This window comes from Aphis gossypii, chromosome 3 (assembly GCF_020184175.1).
Source record: "Aphis gossypii isolate Hap1 chromosome 3, ASM2018417v2, whole genome shotgun sequence".
Taxonomy (NCBI): Eukaryota; Metazoa; Arthropoda; class Insecta; order Hemiptera; family Aphididae; genus Aphis; species Aphis gossypii.
In genome coordinates, this window is record NC_065532.1 from 35374380 (window position 1) to 35395019 (window position 20640).

At 23.8% G+C, this 20640-nt stretch overlaps 1 protein-coding gene across 2 annotated transcripts in view; it reads right to left on the reverse strand.

The window, feature by feature from the left end:
• LOC114124158 (GTP-binding protein REM 1-like) overlaps positions 1 to 20640 on the reverse strand; it is an 84743-nt gene that overhangs the window by 20010 nt on the left and 44093 nt on the right. For both annotated transcript variants that reach the window (XM_050202569.1, XM_027987340.2), the window contains exons 3-4: positions 4530 to 4822; positions 1929 to 2074 (exon numbers count right to left, since the gene is read on the reverse strand). In XM_050202569.1, the coding sequence (XP_050058526.1) occupies positions 1929 to 2074; positions 4530 to 4822 (439 nt within the window). The remainder of the gene's footprint in view (positions 1 to 1928; positions 2075 to 4529; positions 4823 to 20640) is intronic.

Genomic DNA, 20640 nt, shown 5'->3' on the forward strand with positions numbered 1-20640 from the left:
TTAAATAGTATTTATATAATTATAGGTAAGTTAGAAGTTAGATGCTTTGTGTGATGTTTATTTATTGTTGTATTAAATATTAACTTCATTAATAGAAAACTACGTATATTTACTATAATTTGTAATAAATAGTTTTCAAAATTTTTAATTTCTTAAATTATTTGGAAATTTCAAAAAATGATAGATAAAATATCTTAAAAAAATATAGGAAAAAAACAATTACATTTTATGTTTTCTTAAACACCTATAGGAATTCACGAAAACTGTAAAATATAAAAGTTCCGACTTTCGGCGAATTTTTAAGGATCAAGGTTATACTTGTTTGAATTACATAAACAAAAGTAGAATATAAACTAGATGTTAAACTTTTTTGATTGATTTATAAAGTTAAATAATATATATATGTATTTGTGTATTATGTATTTATATATGTATAGTGTATACACATAAATATATTTTCCATTTAAATGAATAGGTACATGATATTACAATATTTTTATTTTTGCAGGTAATTATAACCACAAGACTGTTAATTTATTTTAACCAATATAGGTTGTATACATAATATATACATAATATTATTGTTATAAATAGTTGTTTGAGTTAAATCAATAGACAAAAATTATGAAGGAATACTCAATAACCATATTTTTAAAAATTTAAAATGAATTATACTTTCGTAATTATTCCATTGAATCAATAATGTATTTTATTTTTCAATTAATAGTTAATATTTTACTAAATTAAATTATATTTATATTTCTTTAATATTTTTTGTTTAAAACTTGCCAGTATTATACTATCACTATCTATTTTAATACAAAAAAAGAAATAAACGGATTTATATAAATGGAATAAACAGTAAAAATAAATCAAGTTAACATTTTCAATAAAGAAATATAATAAAAATGACATGCCTGGTACTCGGTAGGCCTTAAAATGTGATTAGATAATATTTTTATAAAACCAACAATGAATTGGTAACCATAGTAACACAAGTTGTGACGGGCGAGTGGTCACGACCGAAACGTTAAGTATTTCGTAGTGCGTACGGAAATATAAGACTCGAGTAATTATAGAAGTATGCGAATTTTGTTTTAAACTTCAAATGATATGTAACAGTGATATTAATGTATCCTTGTTACTTATTTTACTCGAGAAATAATTAGAAAATCTATAGCAGAAAATAAAATATTTAACGTAGTAACTAGTAAGTGAGCTTGAGTTTTTCTTGTTATAAGAAATAGATAATTTAATAAATGGCATACATTTTTTTTAATGTAATTTGGTGATTATTATTAATTTATATGATATTTTATCATATATTACTTTCATTATGTATAATTGTTTATTCAATTTCAGTTTATTATTATTATATTTTATTCATCATATGATAGAAGCTTCAGTAAATTGGGCTTAAAATATTATATTTTATGATATAATAAAATCACTGTTATTTTTTTATATAACTTATTAGTATTTATTATACATTATTTACAATTGAAGTTCAATAAAAAATGGTTTTAATATTTCATAATCTGTTGGGTATTAAATCATATTTGTTAGTTTGATTTTAAATTGAATAATATATTTGATTTATTCAAGCCAAAAATTTGCTGTAGTGTTAAATTACAAATGTAATGCAATTGATTAGTACTCATAGGTCGTGCTATAGTAGAATATACAATATTAGTTAAGGTACTTATTAGTATACTGTAAACATTTTAATCATGAAAATTAAAAATACATATAATTTTCGTACTTAAACTCTTTATTAGCTACTAGATTATAATATTATAATATCTAGTCTATATAATACATCGACAAGGAATACATTTTTTTTGTTCCTTATAGATTATTTAGGTGATTTGTAAGTTACAGCTTTTCATCGCGAAAATATATCTCGAGATATTATCAAAACTACTTACCTATGGAAGTATCGTACACACATATGTAATCTGATGTTGAAAACTGCACAGATATCGTGGTCTTTCCGACGCCCGGGGCCCCTAGCAACGCCACTTTGTACGATTCTACAGTGTCGTTAGCTTTGAATTTGTTTGTCAACGCCGTACTAAAAAAATAAAACAAAATTATTGAAACAAAACGTAAAAGCAGAGATGGTAAAGTTCTCAAGAGAACCTCTATAATAATTTAAACACGTTTGGAAATCACAAGTTGTTAACGTTTATTGTCGAGTTATTTATACCTTACACGAGTGGGATTTTTCTTTCTCGAGGAATTCGATATACAATATTTGAAATAAAATTGAATATAATGTAAAGTACCTACATTAAAGCAAATGCATACATTTTTATGTATAATGACATTTAACCATTAATCATAACATTAGTAATAATAATATTATTGTGTTATGGTAATCGGCTTTGACGTTGTAGGTAATTTCGATGAACCGATATTTCGAGAGTACCTGAACCAATTATTATAAGGCTTATTGAATAATATTATGAACCAGAATACTTTACCAGAGCTGCTATTATATCCTAGTGGAGTTCGATTTTCTGACATATTCTTAATTGAATTACTTGATATTTTATTATCATGAAATGAAATTCTAAGAACCATTCATTTTAATACTTAAAACATTCGTTTTGTATTAATTGATTTTGTCAACAGGTGAATACAATTTTTTACATTTAGATTCTACATTATAATGTTTAGTTACATATTGTCCAATGAAAATAATATAGGTATAGAACATTGATTCCAATTTTCTATAAATCTAATTTCAAATAATTGTATTATCATAATATTTTACAAAAGTTGACATTTTAAAATGATTGTGTTAACAATTTTGTATGGCTTGCAAATGTACAATGCTTTCTCAGGCAATCTAACCTAACTCAGGCATTGTTTGCAGGTGGTACATTCCTTTCTATATTTTACTTAACGCTCTAACTCATTGAAATATTGTGATTTTTTAAGTAACTTTAATAAGAACATTGTACTTATTTTTAATTTTTTTTTTTTTGAAAATAAATATATTTTGTTCTTTATATCTAATTTGATAAAAAAAAAAAAACAATTATAAATTTAATATATTTTTCAGAAGTTTGATTAGAGACAATTAATTTTTTTCAAGGATAAAATTAAGACTACAATTACATTATTTCATCACTTGTATGTATGACCATGTCTATAAAAACTAGTTGGAACTTAATATAAATTAAAATTACAATGGTGCACCAATATGTTATTATTGTTATTAGGTCCTTATTAGGTAATATAATATTTTGGCGATGGATTATAATTCAAACTTAATAACAAACTTTATCAATAGAAAAAAAAACATAAAACTACAGAAACTATATAACAAAACCTATTATCGTATATAAATAATATCATTACGTACAAAAATGACTCTATCGGAGATAGTCTGTGAGCTTATATTATTATTATTATAAGTATATTTCATACAAGTATTGATATAGTCGAAAACATTGCGTTTAGTATATTACTATTATATTTTAATTATTATAATAATATTTATTTATGTCATATTATATTATTGTTATTAACTTTTGAGTCAATACCAGATAAAATAGTAAGTACAAAATAAAACAATTATAATATAATAAAATATATATAATTAATTCGTGGTTAATTTTCAACATATTATGTTATGTTATTGAATTTATATCACGGTTGTAAAGAATGTAATATGATCGATATATAAAATTATCAACAATAATATCATGGTGTAAAAATATAGATGATTAATATTAAATTAATACTTGTTACAATTTAAAAGTTTTGGAAATTACTTGGAGACTGGATTATTTAAGGACAATAAAACTATTAATTATTATCATCATCGATCCATTTATGGTTAAGTCTAAATCAGTGCTTCTCAAATCTGGGGACGTGGCTATATTGCCTGAGGGCCATGAAATATTTATTTTAATATTTTTCAAATATTTTTCAGACATTTTTCAGAATTAAAATTAAATGGGGTTGGTTATTTAGTTATTAAACAACCGACTTTAATTTGATTAATCATTGTCGATAAAGTCTAATATTAAATAACCATTATTTAATTCATTTTTATAACTTGCGATATAATAAAAACAAACCTAGATCATACTATTCACATCTATTGTATTGCAGTCTTAGAACGAATATAAATATGTTATATAAAAAATATTCAAATCCACCCGACACATAAATAATTATCAACATTTTTACTGAATATTTTTGTATAATTGTATAGTTATTACTTATTACCAATTTATTGTATTTATAAATATTTAAATGTTTAAAATATAATATTATTATAAAGTTTTTTTTTCATAAGTATATTAAAAATTATTAATTTATTTAACATTTTAATAATTTATCTGTGTGAAATAGTATATATAATTTTAGTAGATAATTAAGAAAAATCATTAATGATATTGATTTAGGGGGCCTTGACAGTTTTGCATTAAATTTAGGGGGCACTACAAAAAAAAAGTTCGCGAAGCACTGGTCTAAACTACGATAATGCAACCCATCATAAGTCGAATTACCTGGGTTTTCGGAATCTGGAAAATTCCGTGCAGACCGTGTGCGAGGTAGCGGCAGAAGTGGTGACGGCAGAGGAAAGATTTGCGTTTTGCTGGTGTAATGGCGTACCGGAAACGGACGCGGGGCAACTTTCGCGTTTCCCGACCGGTTGATGGTGTCGAGTTGACGATGGTGGCGAGGCATATCGTACGAAGTCGCCTAAGTTGCAAACCCCGCTGGCAGTGATCGAGAAGCTTCGCAGGCGATACTCTTCCAGCACAGGGCCATCCGGTCTGGGCACATTTCCGAAACTCGGCTATTAGACACATATAATCAAAAAAAAAAAAAAATCTCTATTATTTCCTATTAGTGGGGTCATTTCGCTAAATTTTTTGTATTATAGTCCATGAACAAGTTCTCTACTATTACAATTAGACAGTAGTCAGATTTCCCTATTCCCTACCCATTATTTAAATTTATCCTTTTATATTTTTCAATTGCGTGTTAACAAAAATAACGTTAAGTGTAATTAAAAATAATTTTCAAATTATATTAAATTAAGTTTTAAATTCATGATACTCGTACATAAATTTTATTTTATTCATGTTGGTGGTCAACTTGTGATTATGAACCGGTAATCATTGTAGCTACATTAATAATATAAACTGTATTTTATTTAATACATTTTTTGATTTGCAAACATTTTTCATTATTTTTTTAATGTGTAAATATTATAATACGTTTAAACAAAAAAAAAAAAAACATTTTTAAATACGTAGATCAGTAGTTAGTAATTACTATTCAAAATTAAATTGTATTTGAATCATTATTTATTTTAGTTGAAATTCAGTGCTTCGCTTTCAACCACTCTTTTTATTGAAATTCTTGAGAACATTTTTTTTTCTTCAAATTTTGATGTATATAAAAATTGTGCTTATGCGTGTTCTGATATTAATATATACTTTTGAGGGTAGATCTAGTGTGTCCAATACTTATATTCATCATAGGATCGTATATGATGACTGATAACAATACAAGTCATGACTTATACTTTTGTACGTAATAAAATGCGTTTCGCATATAAGGACATGATCAACTACACAGAATTTTTAACTAGATAATCAGTAGAATAAGTTGTTAAGACGATGAGGTTTTGGCGTCCGATCAGGCAACCGAAATGTGATCATGGCACGTACGCATGCACCACAGGAATACGAAAACTAGTGTCGTTTGATCATTAGGGATTCTTAAACCAAAGAGTGAGAGGTAGAAAATATATTGTACATATAATAGAGTGAAAAATGGGCTACCTTTACTCATACGTGATATTATAATAAAACTAAAGCGAGTACTTTCATGTCATTCAGAATAATTAATATAATAATTATTTTGAACCTGGAAAAATGTGAAGCCAAACTATATTTTTTGGACATGAAAAGGTAATGAGTCAAATGATATTTTTCTGAACTTAGAATATGTGTAATTAAATTGTATTTTCTTAGCATAGAATAATTTCAGCAAGTATAATAAGCAGCACTTAAAATATTTTTGATAACATTTCAGTATTTTACGGCTTCAAGTTTCGAGGAGCTTTGTGAGTGTCAGTCCAAGGAACTGCGTCACAGAAAAAAAAATAACTACCTAATAAATATAATATAGTAATAACGATGGTGACTTTAAATTTATGATAATGATGATACAAGTGTTAATATCGGTGTTCTGTGTATATTATATATTGTCTAAGTCTAATTATTAGTTATTATATTTTTGGTCTGATTTATAGGGAGAGAGGAGGGCTATTTTTCAACTATTTAACTAGGGGATAAGCTTCACTCTATTTATACCTACGTCGTCCGGATCATATCTTCTAAAATATATATACACCGGTACTTGAAGATTGAAATTGTGGTACTGATTGCACTATATCATATTATATTTTAAAATGTAATAAACATTTTGTGCTCATATAGTTTATTATTATTATTTGTCAGTATTCAATATTCATTATATAATAACCAATAATATAAGCAAAAGACCAAGAGCGTTCGGGAAATAGATTTGTAATTTTATACAAATCTACAGTTTTCATTTTAGAATAATTCACATTTCATAGATTTACAGCCTTTTTGTTAATTCTTAGCTAATATACTGTTCTTCATAACACTGTACGCAACTTTATTTGTATATTAAATGCGTAACTTTAATAACCTTAATCTTCATCTGATGAGTTTACGTCATACCAGAAAGTTTTATTTTATATTTAAAATAAATATTTCCTTGTAGTATTATGTATTCTCAAAAAACATTTTTTTATTGATAAGATTTATAAATTAACATTTTCCTATTGGCTATTATGTATCCATATAATCAGTTGATACATTATTTTCAAACTTCACAGTGTCTACAACAACATAATTTATATTAAAAATATGTAAAATAGTCCTGAAAATGACTAATGACAAATTTTAGAATAATATTTTTAATTATTTATTGCATAGCTCATACAGTTGATTCACAAATAAACTCCTATACAGGTGTAATGATACAAAACTTAATCAATAATATTTTTTATAACTTATTGAATATTATATATGTAATATGTAAAGATATCAATTATATATATGAGTTAAAATATAAAATAAAAAGTTTAAAATACAATAATAAACATGTAGCTATATTGTAACGATTCCTGTCTATCGAAATTGTATAAGTTATTGTATAAGGTAGAACACGGCTAATACGCTGAGTGTGTGGAATGGCGATCGGGGCCGATTTCTAACTTAGAAAGGTCTAAAAGAGGAACCTCCGCCAATTTTAACATACCCTCTTTATCAGTCGCTACCGTTCGATGAGTTTCCCATGGACAAGTTATGTTTATATTAATGAGGTCTCGGGGACTCGATCTCGGTATATAATATTAAAGCTAGAGATCATTGTTACCTCATTTAAGTAAAGTACTCGGTTCTTGATATACCTATATATATATATTATGTATAGAAGTATATACATTTATCATATATTGATAAAATATAAAACAGATAATGTATAATAATTAAATAATATATAAAGAATATGAGGTTTACTGTTCTAGACATGGCGTGCTGACATGCTGTGAGGGTTAGGTTCACTAATGGCTGTGTTGATCATTGCGGAGTCTTAGTCACTGTCGTATTTCTATTTGTGTCGCACACTCTCGCCAAGCACGCATCGGTCATTATTAAAATATACCACGACACGTGCTGGAAAATCTTAAGTCAGCAGTTTACCTTGCTCACCATTCCTTCTCACACTCAGCATATTGGATGACGGATGTGATATACCTAAGGAGCAATATTCAATGTCGATAGACGGTATTCGTTACACTATAGTTCACTAAATTTCATAGGGTAATGGCTAAGTAACGTCTAATTTTTAACGAGGTAGTCGTTGGGTTACTATGGTGTTTATAAACTCAATGATAACTAATAAATAAAAAAATAGCGAATCACTATCAGAATCAATACTAGAAACTAGGCGCTTATACTTAGCAGTACAAATCAATATTAATATTAATAAAATAATATATAAATATAAAGGAGGAATACATAATTGTGAATTATTGCTTTTTAATTTATTGTATTCATATATTGTAATGCACCTATGTGTATACTTACATTATACATGATACGTTTGTAAATTCCAAATTAATCTTAATGATGTAGCCACTAACCGACTTTATGCACTAACCGCATTGTTTGAATTTTTGAATTTCAAGTTTTATCTTAAAAATGTATTATAATACTATCGAAAATATTGAAATACATGATATTGTATTCTATACCTACAACATAATGACAATAAGTATAATTTATATTTTTTTGTAATTTAGAATTATAAAAGATTATTCTTCGTATTATTTTTTAACTTAAGTTATAGGTAAATTATTATGATGATACAATATTATAGTATCATTCACTAAGGAATTTCAGCTCATAAAATAAATAATATCGAATAATAATAATAATATTTTATAAATGACATTTTTGGACAAATTTAAATATTATAAAATAATATCTAGAAAAAAAAATATTTTATAATTATTTTTATATGTTTTTTTATATGAATCACAATTTAATATTTTAGCAGCTATATAAATATGTATACTCACACTTATATATTTTTTCGTTTTTATATTATTATAATTATATTATAATTTTTATATTTATTTTGATTATTGCTATCTTCTTTGATAAAATACTAACTTTAAAAATAAACAAACTTTTGACGTCAGAAATGTTAGCAATTGAGGTCCTAAAACTAAAGAACAATACGAGTTATTTGTATTATAAATTGTCCAAGATAAGTTTTAATGTATTTCACTAATAAAAAGTTTAATATACAATAATTGTTATTTAAATACTTATAAAATATTGTAAAAAGAACTTATATTATGGATGTAGTTTTCTCAGTAATAGGAAAATACCATCATTTTGGAACATTAAAAAAGTTAAAGGGGTTGTTAACTTCAATATAGAGAAGGTTTTAAAAGTTTTTTGAAATAATGTAGTAGGTATTTAAAAAGTGATAAAAGAATGATCTAACATTAAACAGTATTGAAATTAGTTATATTGTGTTTTAGAAAAAAAAAATGAGTTTGTAGCAGAAAAAAGTTGTATTATTTAATTTTTATATACCTACATTATATTTGTTGAAATGAATCATACAATATACGAGTGCAGCGATTGTTACATAATAATTTATATTTACATACATATCATATCAGAGGTATATACAAATATAATATATATAATGTCTTACAAACATAACATATACAATATGCTGACTAGATAAAGATAATATTAAGTCTCCCCGGCTTTGTCCCACATTTATTATTGTAAGGTTACGGCCAAATATTAATATGTTAGGGAACGCCGATTTTCCACTATTAATATTATCACCCACCATGAACTCCGAGACAAGCCCCTTGTTTTTGTTAGTAAGTAATAATAAAATTATGTATTAATAATTATTAGATCGATTTACAATTATTTATAACATTAAGATCCTCAATAACTTTCGTACTCCCGAGCTACGGTTGTAATGTATTCAAAAGAAACTAACTTCTTCCTTGAATATAATTTATTAAACTGGTCGTCCCCGACCAAGTTACACGAGTAAAAATAATTTGATTTAAATAAAATTTTTTAACTATTTTAAATCACATTTCAACGAAATGTATGTTTTTGTAAAAAAAAAGTATACGTTCTGTTAATCGTTTATATTTGATTTATTTTGTCAATTCTTATGTTTAAGTTATTAAATTAATATATATTACAATATTTTTTTATTAAGTTTTCTTTAATTCAATTTACCTATTTTAAATTATGAATGTTGTGTAGGTAATGATTTTTTTCGGTTGTGCGTGTATTGTAATTACTATCTCATCTGTTTCTTGACCCTTATTATGAATCCCTTTAAATGTTTAATACTATTTTTTTTTTAATCTACGTTCTATTTTTCTATATAATAACAAGTGCAAAAATTTTATTACTAGACTCAATAGACTGGTCTATCTTTATTATATTGTGCATACTACATAAAGAAGAAAAAAATAATAAATGAAGATTTTGCGACCTACTATAATATTATGTAACAAAGATTTTTAGCCATGTCATATAACCTAACCTAACCTACGTACGTATGTATTAAAAAGTATAAAGCTTTTTTTAATCTATACTGAATTATATACCTAATCTCTCTATATTATGTTTGTAGTTAGTTCAATCATTTTTCTTTATTTGATATTTTTGAAAATTATTATTATATTATAGGTCTATAATTCTTAAAATGTGTATTTAATACATTTTAGTTTATCTAAAATAAAAATGACTACAATCGTTTTTTAATAATTTGATAAGAATAATTTATATAGTAAATAGATGTAAATATTCTAGAAGTTGAATTATTAGTTTTAATGAAATATTGGAATATGAAATTACGTTTTAAATTTTTGAAATTAAAAGTTAATTTGGAATAATTTCGTTAATACACAAAGTGAAGCGATGGGTATAATACTAATACGTAAGTACGTTAGTTATTTTGTTGTGTTTTATTTTAGAAATATAAGTTATTACTGGATTTCAAAATTCTGAAAAACAGGGTTTTTACTGAAAAATAGTTAATTTTGTTAAAATAAAAATTTCTTTGAAAATTATTTTTGAAAAAAATCACGATTTATATTTACCTAAAAATATTATTACACTAATCCGTACCATGTACAACACGATAATTATTTTCAGTAATTTTATTATTATAATGAATTGAGTAGTGAACAATTACTTATATTAACGTATATTGTACAGACAGTGAAAGTAATGCCTTGATTTGAAATTTGTATCGATTGATAAAAATAATATTTCTCAGTAAAATCACTCGGGACAATCACATGACCACAATAACATTATTTTAATAGTTATTAGTTTATTACTCAAGGCTCACGCGATTTGTATCTTATAATATAATGAACTAATAACTCTTTCATGTATACAAATACACAGTAAAAGATTGTTTTCCAAATTAAAAATATTAAAACCAAGATTAATAAATTGTGATACGGTCTTAAACAAGTTTTTGTACGAAACATTGTTCTAGAAACAAACGATTTATTTTATAATATAATAAAAAATGGTGTAAAAATTACGAATTCAGCGCGTACGAAGTAATTAAAAAATATGTAAATAATTATTAGTACATAAATAAAATTAGTTAAATTAAATAGGTGGTATAATTTATTTTTTAAACTGTACACGGGAAAAACCGTGTAATTCAACTAGTATATTGTTATAAATTATTTTGTTCGAATGTTTTTACTTTGTTTTATTAAAAATATATTCACTACCCTTTATAACATTTCTATTTTTACAATTTAAATTGCTAAAACAAGACTTGTATTCATTAAAACTGTTCATTTTTACCTAACGTAAAAATTAACAAAAATATAACTTGTTTTGAATTATGATTTATTTAGTTTCTATTAATTATAACAAAAAATATTTCATTTAAATTCAAATCAACAAAAAATACGTGCAAGTATAAAATAGTATAAAATATAGATTTTATATAAAAACAATATAGGTATTCTTAATAATTAGTAAGTTCAATAAATTGAACAAACTTATTGACATGCTTATCTTAAAAAATCTTAAAAATTTCGTTTCTATTAGGATTATTCATTGCTGTGTGTTATTTGAAGGAAAAAATCCATGGAAAAAGTTCACTTAGCAAAAGCCCACAAAAAAATTTAATTACTTATATGAACTTAAAATTTAATTTAATTTGTTTCTTTTTTGTTGTTTAAGTTTAATTTTATATTCTTATGTAATGGGTTTAGACACAAAGAGAATGGATACACAATATACCTGTCAATAAATTGTATTTTTGTTATTCAAATCCAATATTAATAAGCTTTGACATTTAATTTAATTTAAAATGTTCGGTACCAACTAACATAATTTAAGTAAACTGTATGTACTTTATTCATTCAAATGGGTAATTCAGTACTTAAAAATATGTAGTACTCCATTAGTGTACACTCGGTTGTTGAGGTAATACCTATATATTACCCTACATTACAGTAGATCTTAAGCTATTTTTTTTGTACTTACTATGGAGATTATTAAATCAGATAAAGTTTGTGAAAAATTATGTTACAATGACTATATGTATGACATACATTGTGTGTTGAAAAGCATAATGGTAAATCAAAAATAATTTGAAGATATTCAAGGAGGTTCGCGATGAGATTCATGTGAGAATTTACACCGATCTAAAAAAATAAAACCCTGAATATAAATAATGTAATGCAATTATAACCATGTAAGTGATGGTAGATGGTAGAGTAAATATAGAAAAAGTCTTACTAGTTATTATTGTATTGAAGCGCGCTTGTACATAGGTAATAATCAATAAAATATTAAACAGACAAATTAAATGGCACTCTCGTGGACTTTTATTTTCGTAGAATTTTTCCATGGTATGTTTATTTGTTTGGGTTTTTCCGCCTACCGTGTTATTTGTAGGTATTATATAAAATTAACTATTATGTGTTTGGTGTTCTAAAGAATCGCCTACTGTGTTAAAACGGTATTGAAAGTGACGAGGTTAGTGAATAATTGGAGAATAAACGAAAATCGTTTATATATGAACTAAGAAATAAAACTCGTTGTTAAAATTGTTAGTAATTCATTTACAAGAAGCTGTTATACGAGCGGTATATCATTGCGGTGAGCTCACATAGGTATTTTAAAAGGTCCGTGTTGAAGTTTATTTTTGTAGCCCATTAACGAGACTTGCTACATTATTGTACTTAAACAAATGGAAACTTAGCGAATTGTTTTTTCTATTTTTATTTTCTTTTTATATTCCTAGATTACATACTTGTCACTTTCAGTAGCCTTGAGATAAATAGTTGGATATAAAAATTAATTTTGTATTTAATTTAATATTTTCCAACAGTAGTTACTTGCAGATATAAATCATGAATTAATCAATAGATTTTGTTGACAGAGAAACTAGAATAGTGATATAAAATGTTACAGAAATTTGTTTTTGGTGTTTTAATGAATTATATTGTGCTTTGAAGTTTGAATATTATATAGGAGATAAGAAGTGAATATTTGGAGGGAAAATTATTTCATATTTGAGATTACAGTGATACCAATAATAAAATAAAATATTACTTTATTTTTATATGCAATTTATAATGTCCATGGTCATCGCAGAAAAAAAACAGAACTTGTTGGTAGGTATCATAATTTATAGTTTATACTGTAAGTATAAAACTATTAATACTATTAAATCATCATTAAGTTTGAAAAAGATTGCTTGATTGCTAGTACTTATTTAAAAAGCAAAAAATGATAAAAACCTTTAAAAAATACATACTTATTAATTAAAGTTAATTGTAAATTTGTTATTATTTTTTTTTTTTTGTTATTGTAGATAAAATTACCTTTATGTATTTTAAACAAAAGAAAATATTAGACCAGAATGCTTAAAATAAAAACACAATATTAAATTCGAATAATAAATCTTAAGTTATTAAATTTCTTAAATGATGAATTTAGTTTTTTTTTTTTTTATTACTGAAACAGAAACAATGTCTGTAAGCCGTAGGTGTATATATTACGATTGAATGATAAAACATATCATTTTTTTTGTAATTTTTATTTTGCAAATTTGATTGTTCAGTTTTGTAGCATCGAAAAAGGAGAAATGGTTGTCGATCAATGTTGAAATTGGAGCCAATTATTTCGAATAGTTTGGTATGTTATTTTTTTTTTTTATTCCTTCATTGAATAATAAGCATCAGGTTAGTATAATATTCTTTACTATTCATCGTAGTCTTTACAATATACAGTTTGTAGCTTCATTGTTTTTCACACAGGCAAATAATACCTTGTTACTTTGCTACATAGTGTGACAATAATAACAAATAAGCAGATGAAATTATTTTCGCAAAGTTAATAAAGTAAACTAGTTATCCCTTTAGTAATTTGAAATTACGTGTTGCGTTCAAACTTCAAGGTAAAATTTATACGATGCTCGGTAATATTTAATTACCTCTTTTTATAGTAATATTGTTGATTAAAAATAACGTAATTTTGTAATAATTTGATCATTTTATTCTCAAATTATAAACAAAAATTTAGAGACAAGCCATAGGGAAGTCAGAAATATTTTCAATAGGTATCTAGGCTATCACTTACCTTTTTTTATACATTTTGTTTTAGTAATAAATTTAAATGAGATGTGATTTAAATTTATTTTATGTGATTTATCTTGTCTTATTCTAAGAAAATATATGTGTTTAGATAAATAACAAAATGGTTAGGTATAAACGTAATAAAAAATATACAAATAATAATTATCTATGAAAGTATTTTCTATATTCTATGTCACTTTAAACTGTGAAAGTTAGTAGATTTTTAATTGAGTTTATTATTATTTATTATTTTAATCTACACTCTGAAATATAGCAATACATAATATTATAAAGTAGACAAATATTTTACGCATTTAATAGTAAATATTTAACTAATAATGAACATATAAGGAATATTGATCCTCTTATTTAATTATTATATTTGATATAGTTCATTCACTTCAATTACATATGTTTAGGTATTACATTTAATTTATGTTGAGTGTAGTGCATTTGTGTGTTGATTTAATATTTATTCTTGGAAAATTCTTCTTTGTCTGGAAACTTAAAAATTCGATTGAAATATGATTTTTAAACTGAGTAACTAAAGATATTCTTAATTTAAATTTCCAAGCATGTTTTTGGAACTATCTTTGTTTTAAACATTAATTCGTGATTTTATTTATTATACTGTACTATAACCTGTTAGTAAACTTTTCTTTGAATAAATAAATGTTTCTTTAAATTTGTTTTCAGTTTATTTATTCTATACATATTTTTTGTATTTGTTATATTTCAATATTATGTTGAAAATTCATTATAATTTTTTTTTAAACAAATTATTTTTATTAAGTTTTGTTTCTTTACTTGATGTTGTTTTGTTCATTCGAAATGTCTGAAAATTCGTGTCAAATAAAAATTATGACTTCTCATTGCGTATTAATGTTCTCTTTTTTTCAAAAACGAATACCTACAGGAAAATATTTCTATAAAATTACATTCTAACCTTTAAATTTTAATATTTTTATTTGGAAAACACAAGTAAAGATTTGTTTTGCAAATATCATTATATTTGCAAAACATATAATGATATTATATGATACAAATTCACTTGATATTATTTGTACGATTATAAAGTACGTCCTTATCGCGATGATAATTAATACACTGTAATTTAATAGGAATTTTAATTTTAATCAGTCGAACAACCAAAATTCTATGAATCAACTTAATAAGAATTATATATGACGAAATACTAAAATTATTAATACTTAATGTATTAAAAATAATATCCTTAAAAATATAGCTTGATACAACGTCTTCGCTCAGAAGCGGAAATCAAAATTGTTTTTTACATTGGTATACTTATGAGTTATAATAAACATTATACCAGCAAAAATAAGGAAACTAAAGAGATATTAGCCCCAATATACATTTTACCCCCCTTCCCTCCTGCAATTTTAACCAATAGCGTGTAAAACAAAAAAATACAATTTTAATGTGTATATCTAATTCATATTTATTATGAATGATGTGCAATGTGCATAATATAATTTATATTAAGATTGTGTATATTATTTGTCATTGTCTCTTAGTTATTTTAGTTTTCTTAAAATAATCACGACGACACTTGACAATATAAAATATGATTGGTTATGAATGATTGGTTTTCATTGTATATTATATTATAATTCTCAATAACGTACGTTGTACAACATGTTTAGGTATCTTGTTTAGATTTAGGAATGTAGTTGTATCTACTAAATATAGCAACCGAACAAAAATATAATATTAATGATAATGATATTATAATAGTATAATAGTGTTCAATTCTATAGTTCTAAATACAGATGAAAGTATTAACAATTGTTATATATTTAAATATAATATATTATTGTATTATGTTTATTGTAAAATAAAAAATATATAATTAATAGACACTGATGTGGTAATATGGTTTTACGTAAGAAATTGGTACAATCGAAATGTAAATAGTTAGGTATCAAATAGGTATGTGATATTAATTTTAATACATTTTAATTTATTAAATTACATATTTTTGAAAGTTATCAAAATATATGTTTTATTCATTAATGAATTATGTGAAATAATATAAGTTTTGGGAATTTTTACAGTATTATAATTTGCATCAAAAAAATAATAAATAATAAAATACTTTAGATAAAAGTGTGCATACATATAATGATTTATTTAAGGCTTAAAAAGAAAATATGTGTTAATTTTTATATATTATTTTCTATTCAGAAATTTATTTTGAAAGGTAAAAAATAGCTTCCATGACGATAGAAATTCCATATATTCACTATAATATAATTTTCCACGTTTACAATATCAACTTATTTTCTGTTCAGTTCAATTTGAATGCTGTGTCCATCCAATTATATTGAGTCAGTATAAGGCTGCATCTCAAAACGCTATCGACAAACTACAACATAATATATTAATGATAATTGAAATGCACTTATCATAGTTTTTACAAAATCCCAATAACTCAAATATTTGTAAATTCAATAATATTATTTTTGAAGCAAGTAGTATAATTTTTATCGACAATACTATATTTTTAAGCTCCTAATTTCCTTAGATATATGATTACCTATATATTTGTACACGACTCATTTGCTATTATGAACACCAATAGAAATAGACCAGAAATTATGCTCAAGGTTAGGTTAGCATTCTATAAAGAAGAGCTTCAAAAATATAATAATTTTAATTAAAAATTAAACAAATAAATTTTATCATTCTAGCTTGTTAATAATTATTCTTTTGTGCAATATTTTAGATTTTATAGATTATATAATAAACGATATAGCTTGTTAGTCATTGTTCATAATCGTTGTTTACTTTTTTTATATAAATTTTTATTAAATAAATTAATAGATACTATTAAGTTCAAAATTAAAATAGTTATACATTTTTTAAAAATGTTATTGAGTACTTATATTAATAAATTAAATTGATTCTATCATATTTGTGTTTTGATAAATGGAATAGGTACATAGTACAATAATGTAGTGCAGTGAGGAGATACAATTTTAAACGAAAAAAATTATAAACTTTACAGTAACAGTAGACTAAATGATAATTAACATTCATTATTTTATTTATAATAATTCATAATATATAAATACTGCCTAAATTTTTTGGAAAGTTATTTCGTTTATTTTCTTTTGAATAAAACTTTTTTTTCTGTAATTTATATCTACCATTTTATTAAAAAAAAAAAAAAAAGAAAAATGAAGTTAAAAATTATTTTCTAAGCTATTGAAATGTTTAGATAAATTAAATACATATGTCATAATAATTTGAGCATAGTTTCTTACGCATTTCTTAATTAACAAAAATAATTTTCGAACTGCGCAGTAAGTATTTACATCAAAGTATGTTCTAAAAAGTAAAATTAATATTTTATCGTATCACTTGTTCTGTGGTACTACGCTTATATTTTGTATATAATTAAAATGTTTTTTCCTGATTATTTTATTTTTAGTTCAATTATTTAACTTACGTATAATTATAATGATTGAGTTCATTTAAAATAATAATAAATAGTTGACAGTCTTTATGAGTTGGAAAAGTTACTTCTATTCAAAAAATGGTTTCTTAGTTTTTGTTTTTAATAATTAACACATTAAGCTAGATAAAATTATGTAGGTATGTATATTTTTTAAATGATGGTTATCAAATAATATAACCTACACATTTCGCTATTAAATTATTTCAAAATATATTTACGAAATTAATAATTAAAATTTATTATTAGGGTGATTGATTTTATAGTTAAAGAAAATGTATACTACACAATTCTAAAGTTTTGTAAATCCTTGATTATTTTTTAAAATTGTTTTGTTCTTTGTGCAACTTATATCAATTGTTAAGAATGTATCATTTTCAAGACAAATAAAAATATGAAAAAAAAGGAAAATTAGGTAATTATATTTTGTTGCAAGTGTCCGGTGTACCTCTGAATTGAATAAGTAACTACAGTTTTATATTCAATTTAAAATTTAATTCAATAATAAATCGTTGAGTACGTAAACTGATTCTAAGCGAAGAAGGTTTATCAGCCTATAATATTAAGTACCTAAATTGTATAATATATTTAATATTTATATTACTGTTATAGTGCTTTATCTAAATACTAGTAATACCTTCTGAATTTATTTTTGCCAAAATAAAATGCATTTGAAAATGTGATTATGTAAATTGTATAATGTATATAAAATACAATATGTGTTAAAAAATTTTAAATTTCCACTAAAAATATTTTTTATTTACTTATAAATACTAGTGTTAAAACACTAAATGTATATTTTGATATTTAAATGTCAATAAAAGTAATTATGTTTACACATTTTTTAAATTTTTAGTTCTAGTATAAAATACTTCAAGTATATGAAACTTTGTATTACATTTTCAAGCTATGTGAATGAGCGAAAATATTTTCATTGTTTTTTTTTCTTCTTTTGTGTCAATCAGTTGTGTTAGATTCCTTTATGGAGCTAAGAGTTTATTAGTTTTATTACTTCGTCAGTAAGTTAACGATGAGTAGGAAAAAAACTAAAAGAAAAAATAGAAAATGACAAATTTCTATACCTAATAGCTGAAAATTTTTTTTTTAATATTTTGAAAATAATATCACGTACATATATGTTTATGTAAATATTTGGTGAAAAATTTAATTATTTACAGTTATTTACTTTTGCTAAACTAGGTTTTTTTCGTAAAAAATTTTATTTTTTCCTAATTATTAAGATACATATTGAGAGTTTTTTTCTTTTGAACTTCCAAAGTATCAAATAAATAAACATAGATTCACTTTCCTATAATAAAACACGGTGAAGTTAAAAATTAAAGCATTTTTTCTGTTATAAAAGTGTTATCAGATAAAAATAAAGCACGCGCACACACACACACACACACACACACACATCATTTTAAAATGAATAGTGAGTACATCTATTGGTCTGCTTCGAATTTAAAAATAAGGTTAATCGCGTATAAAATTATTTAAGATCAATACTTTTCAATAAAACTAGTATTCACTACTAAATATCTCCTTTGTAAGCATTCAAAGTATTTGAAATACATATATTTTTGGTTTTAATGATTAACATTGAATACATATTAAGTAATATTGGTATTTCTTAACTTAAAACGATACATAGCTACTTAAGTATACGCTCAAAATCGTACTAGTTTAGTATACATTTCCTGTTAGAGTTTTTACATTATAGTCCTATAGGCTTAATTTTTTTGATGCAAATTATAATACTGTATAAATTCAATAATATTACATCAGTATACATTTAGTATTATGAAAAAAAATTAAAATTTCCCAATAATATTCATATAAACAAATAATGTAATCAGTTAAAAAATAATAATATATATTATTTGTTTATGTTTTTGTATAATAATAATAATATAATCGTTAATGATATAAAAATTATTTTTCATGACTATTAAGATATGAATTATAATTTTTATGGTGTTTTAATTAAGATTTATCACTATTTATCTCATATCATCTTTGTATAAGCTATAGTGTTAGTTGCATAAAAAGTTATTTTTAATAGTTTACGTAAATGTAGTGAAATTGCCTATAATTTAACGCCTGGTTAGAGTATAATATTAATTGACATATTGTGTAATCAAACATCATATTATATCTAGTGAATCAAATGTCAAAAAATCCTTGTTTATTATTTAATACAGTTATTTTATAAAAATATAATAATTATAACATATTATATAATAAAACAAAATCAAACTGTCGATTTATTGTTTAATAATAATTATAGAATAGTATTAGCAATTAACTATCCCGTTTGAAAGTTAAATGTTTGTAAATCAGGTATGTATGAAGATGTATTTTAAATACATACCATATACTACAATATACTTTGTTATATTTTATTTCCCCTGAACAAATAAAATTTTACACTACTCTGTATTAAATCTTATATAGTATATATTGTGTACAAAACAAAAAGTATGGTCATTGTTGTCTTTGTTAGGTAATAATGTTATTATTTTTATTAAAATATTATTTTTTCAAATGTCTTCACCTTTTAAAGTTAGGTAACTTAAATGATAAAATTGCATTAACCTTGATCGTGTTGTTCAATAGAAGTTTATTATTATTTTAAATAAAATAATACCCAGTTTATTTAAATATACTGTTTAATTAGTTTATGGTATAAAATAAATTGGTCATGAATTTATTGAAAAAAAGGATGTAATAAGTTTTCAAATTTTGACCTAAAAGATGAATGTATTGGTTTTATAATGATGTGTTTTGTGTGTGTGTGTGTGTGTGTGTGTGTGTGTGTGTGTGTGTGTGTGTGTGTGTGTGTGTGTGTGTGTGTGTGTGTGTGTGTGTGTGTGTGTGTGTGTGTGTGTGTGTGTGTGTGTGTGTATGTGTG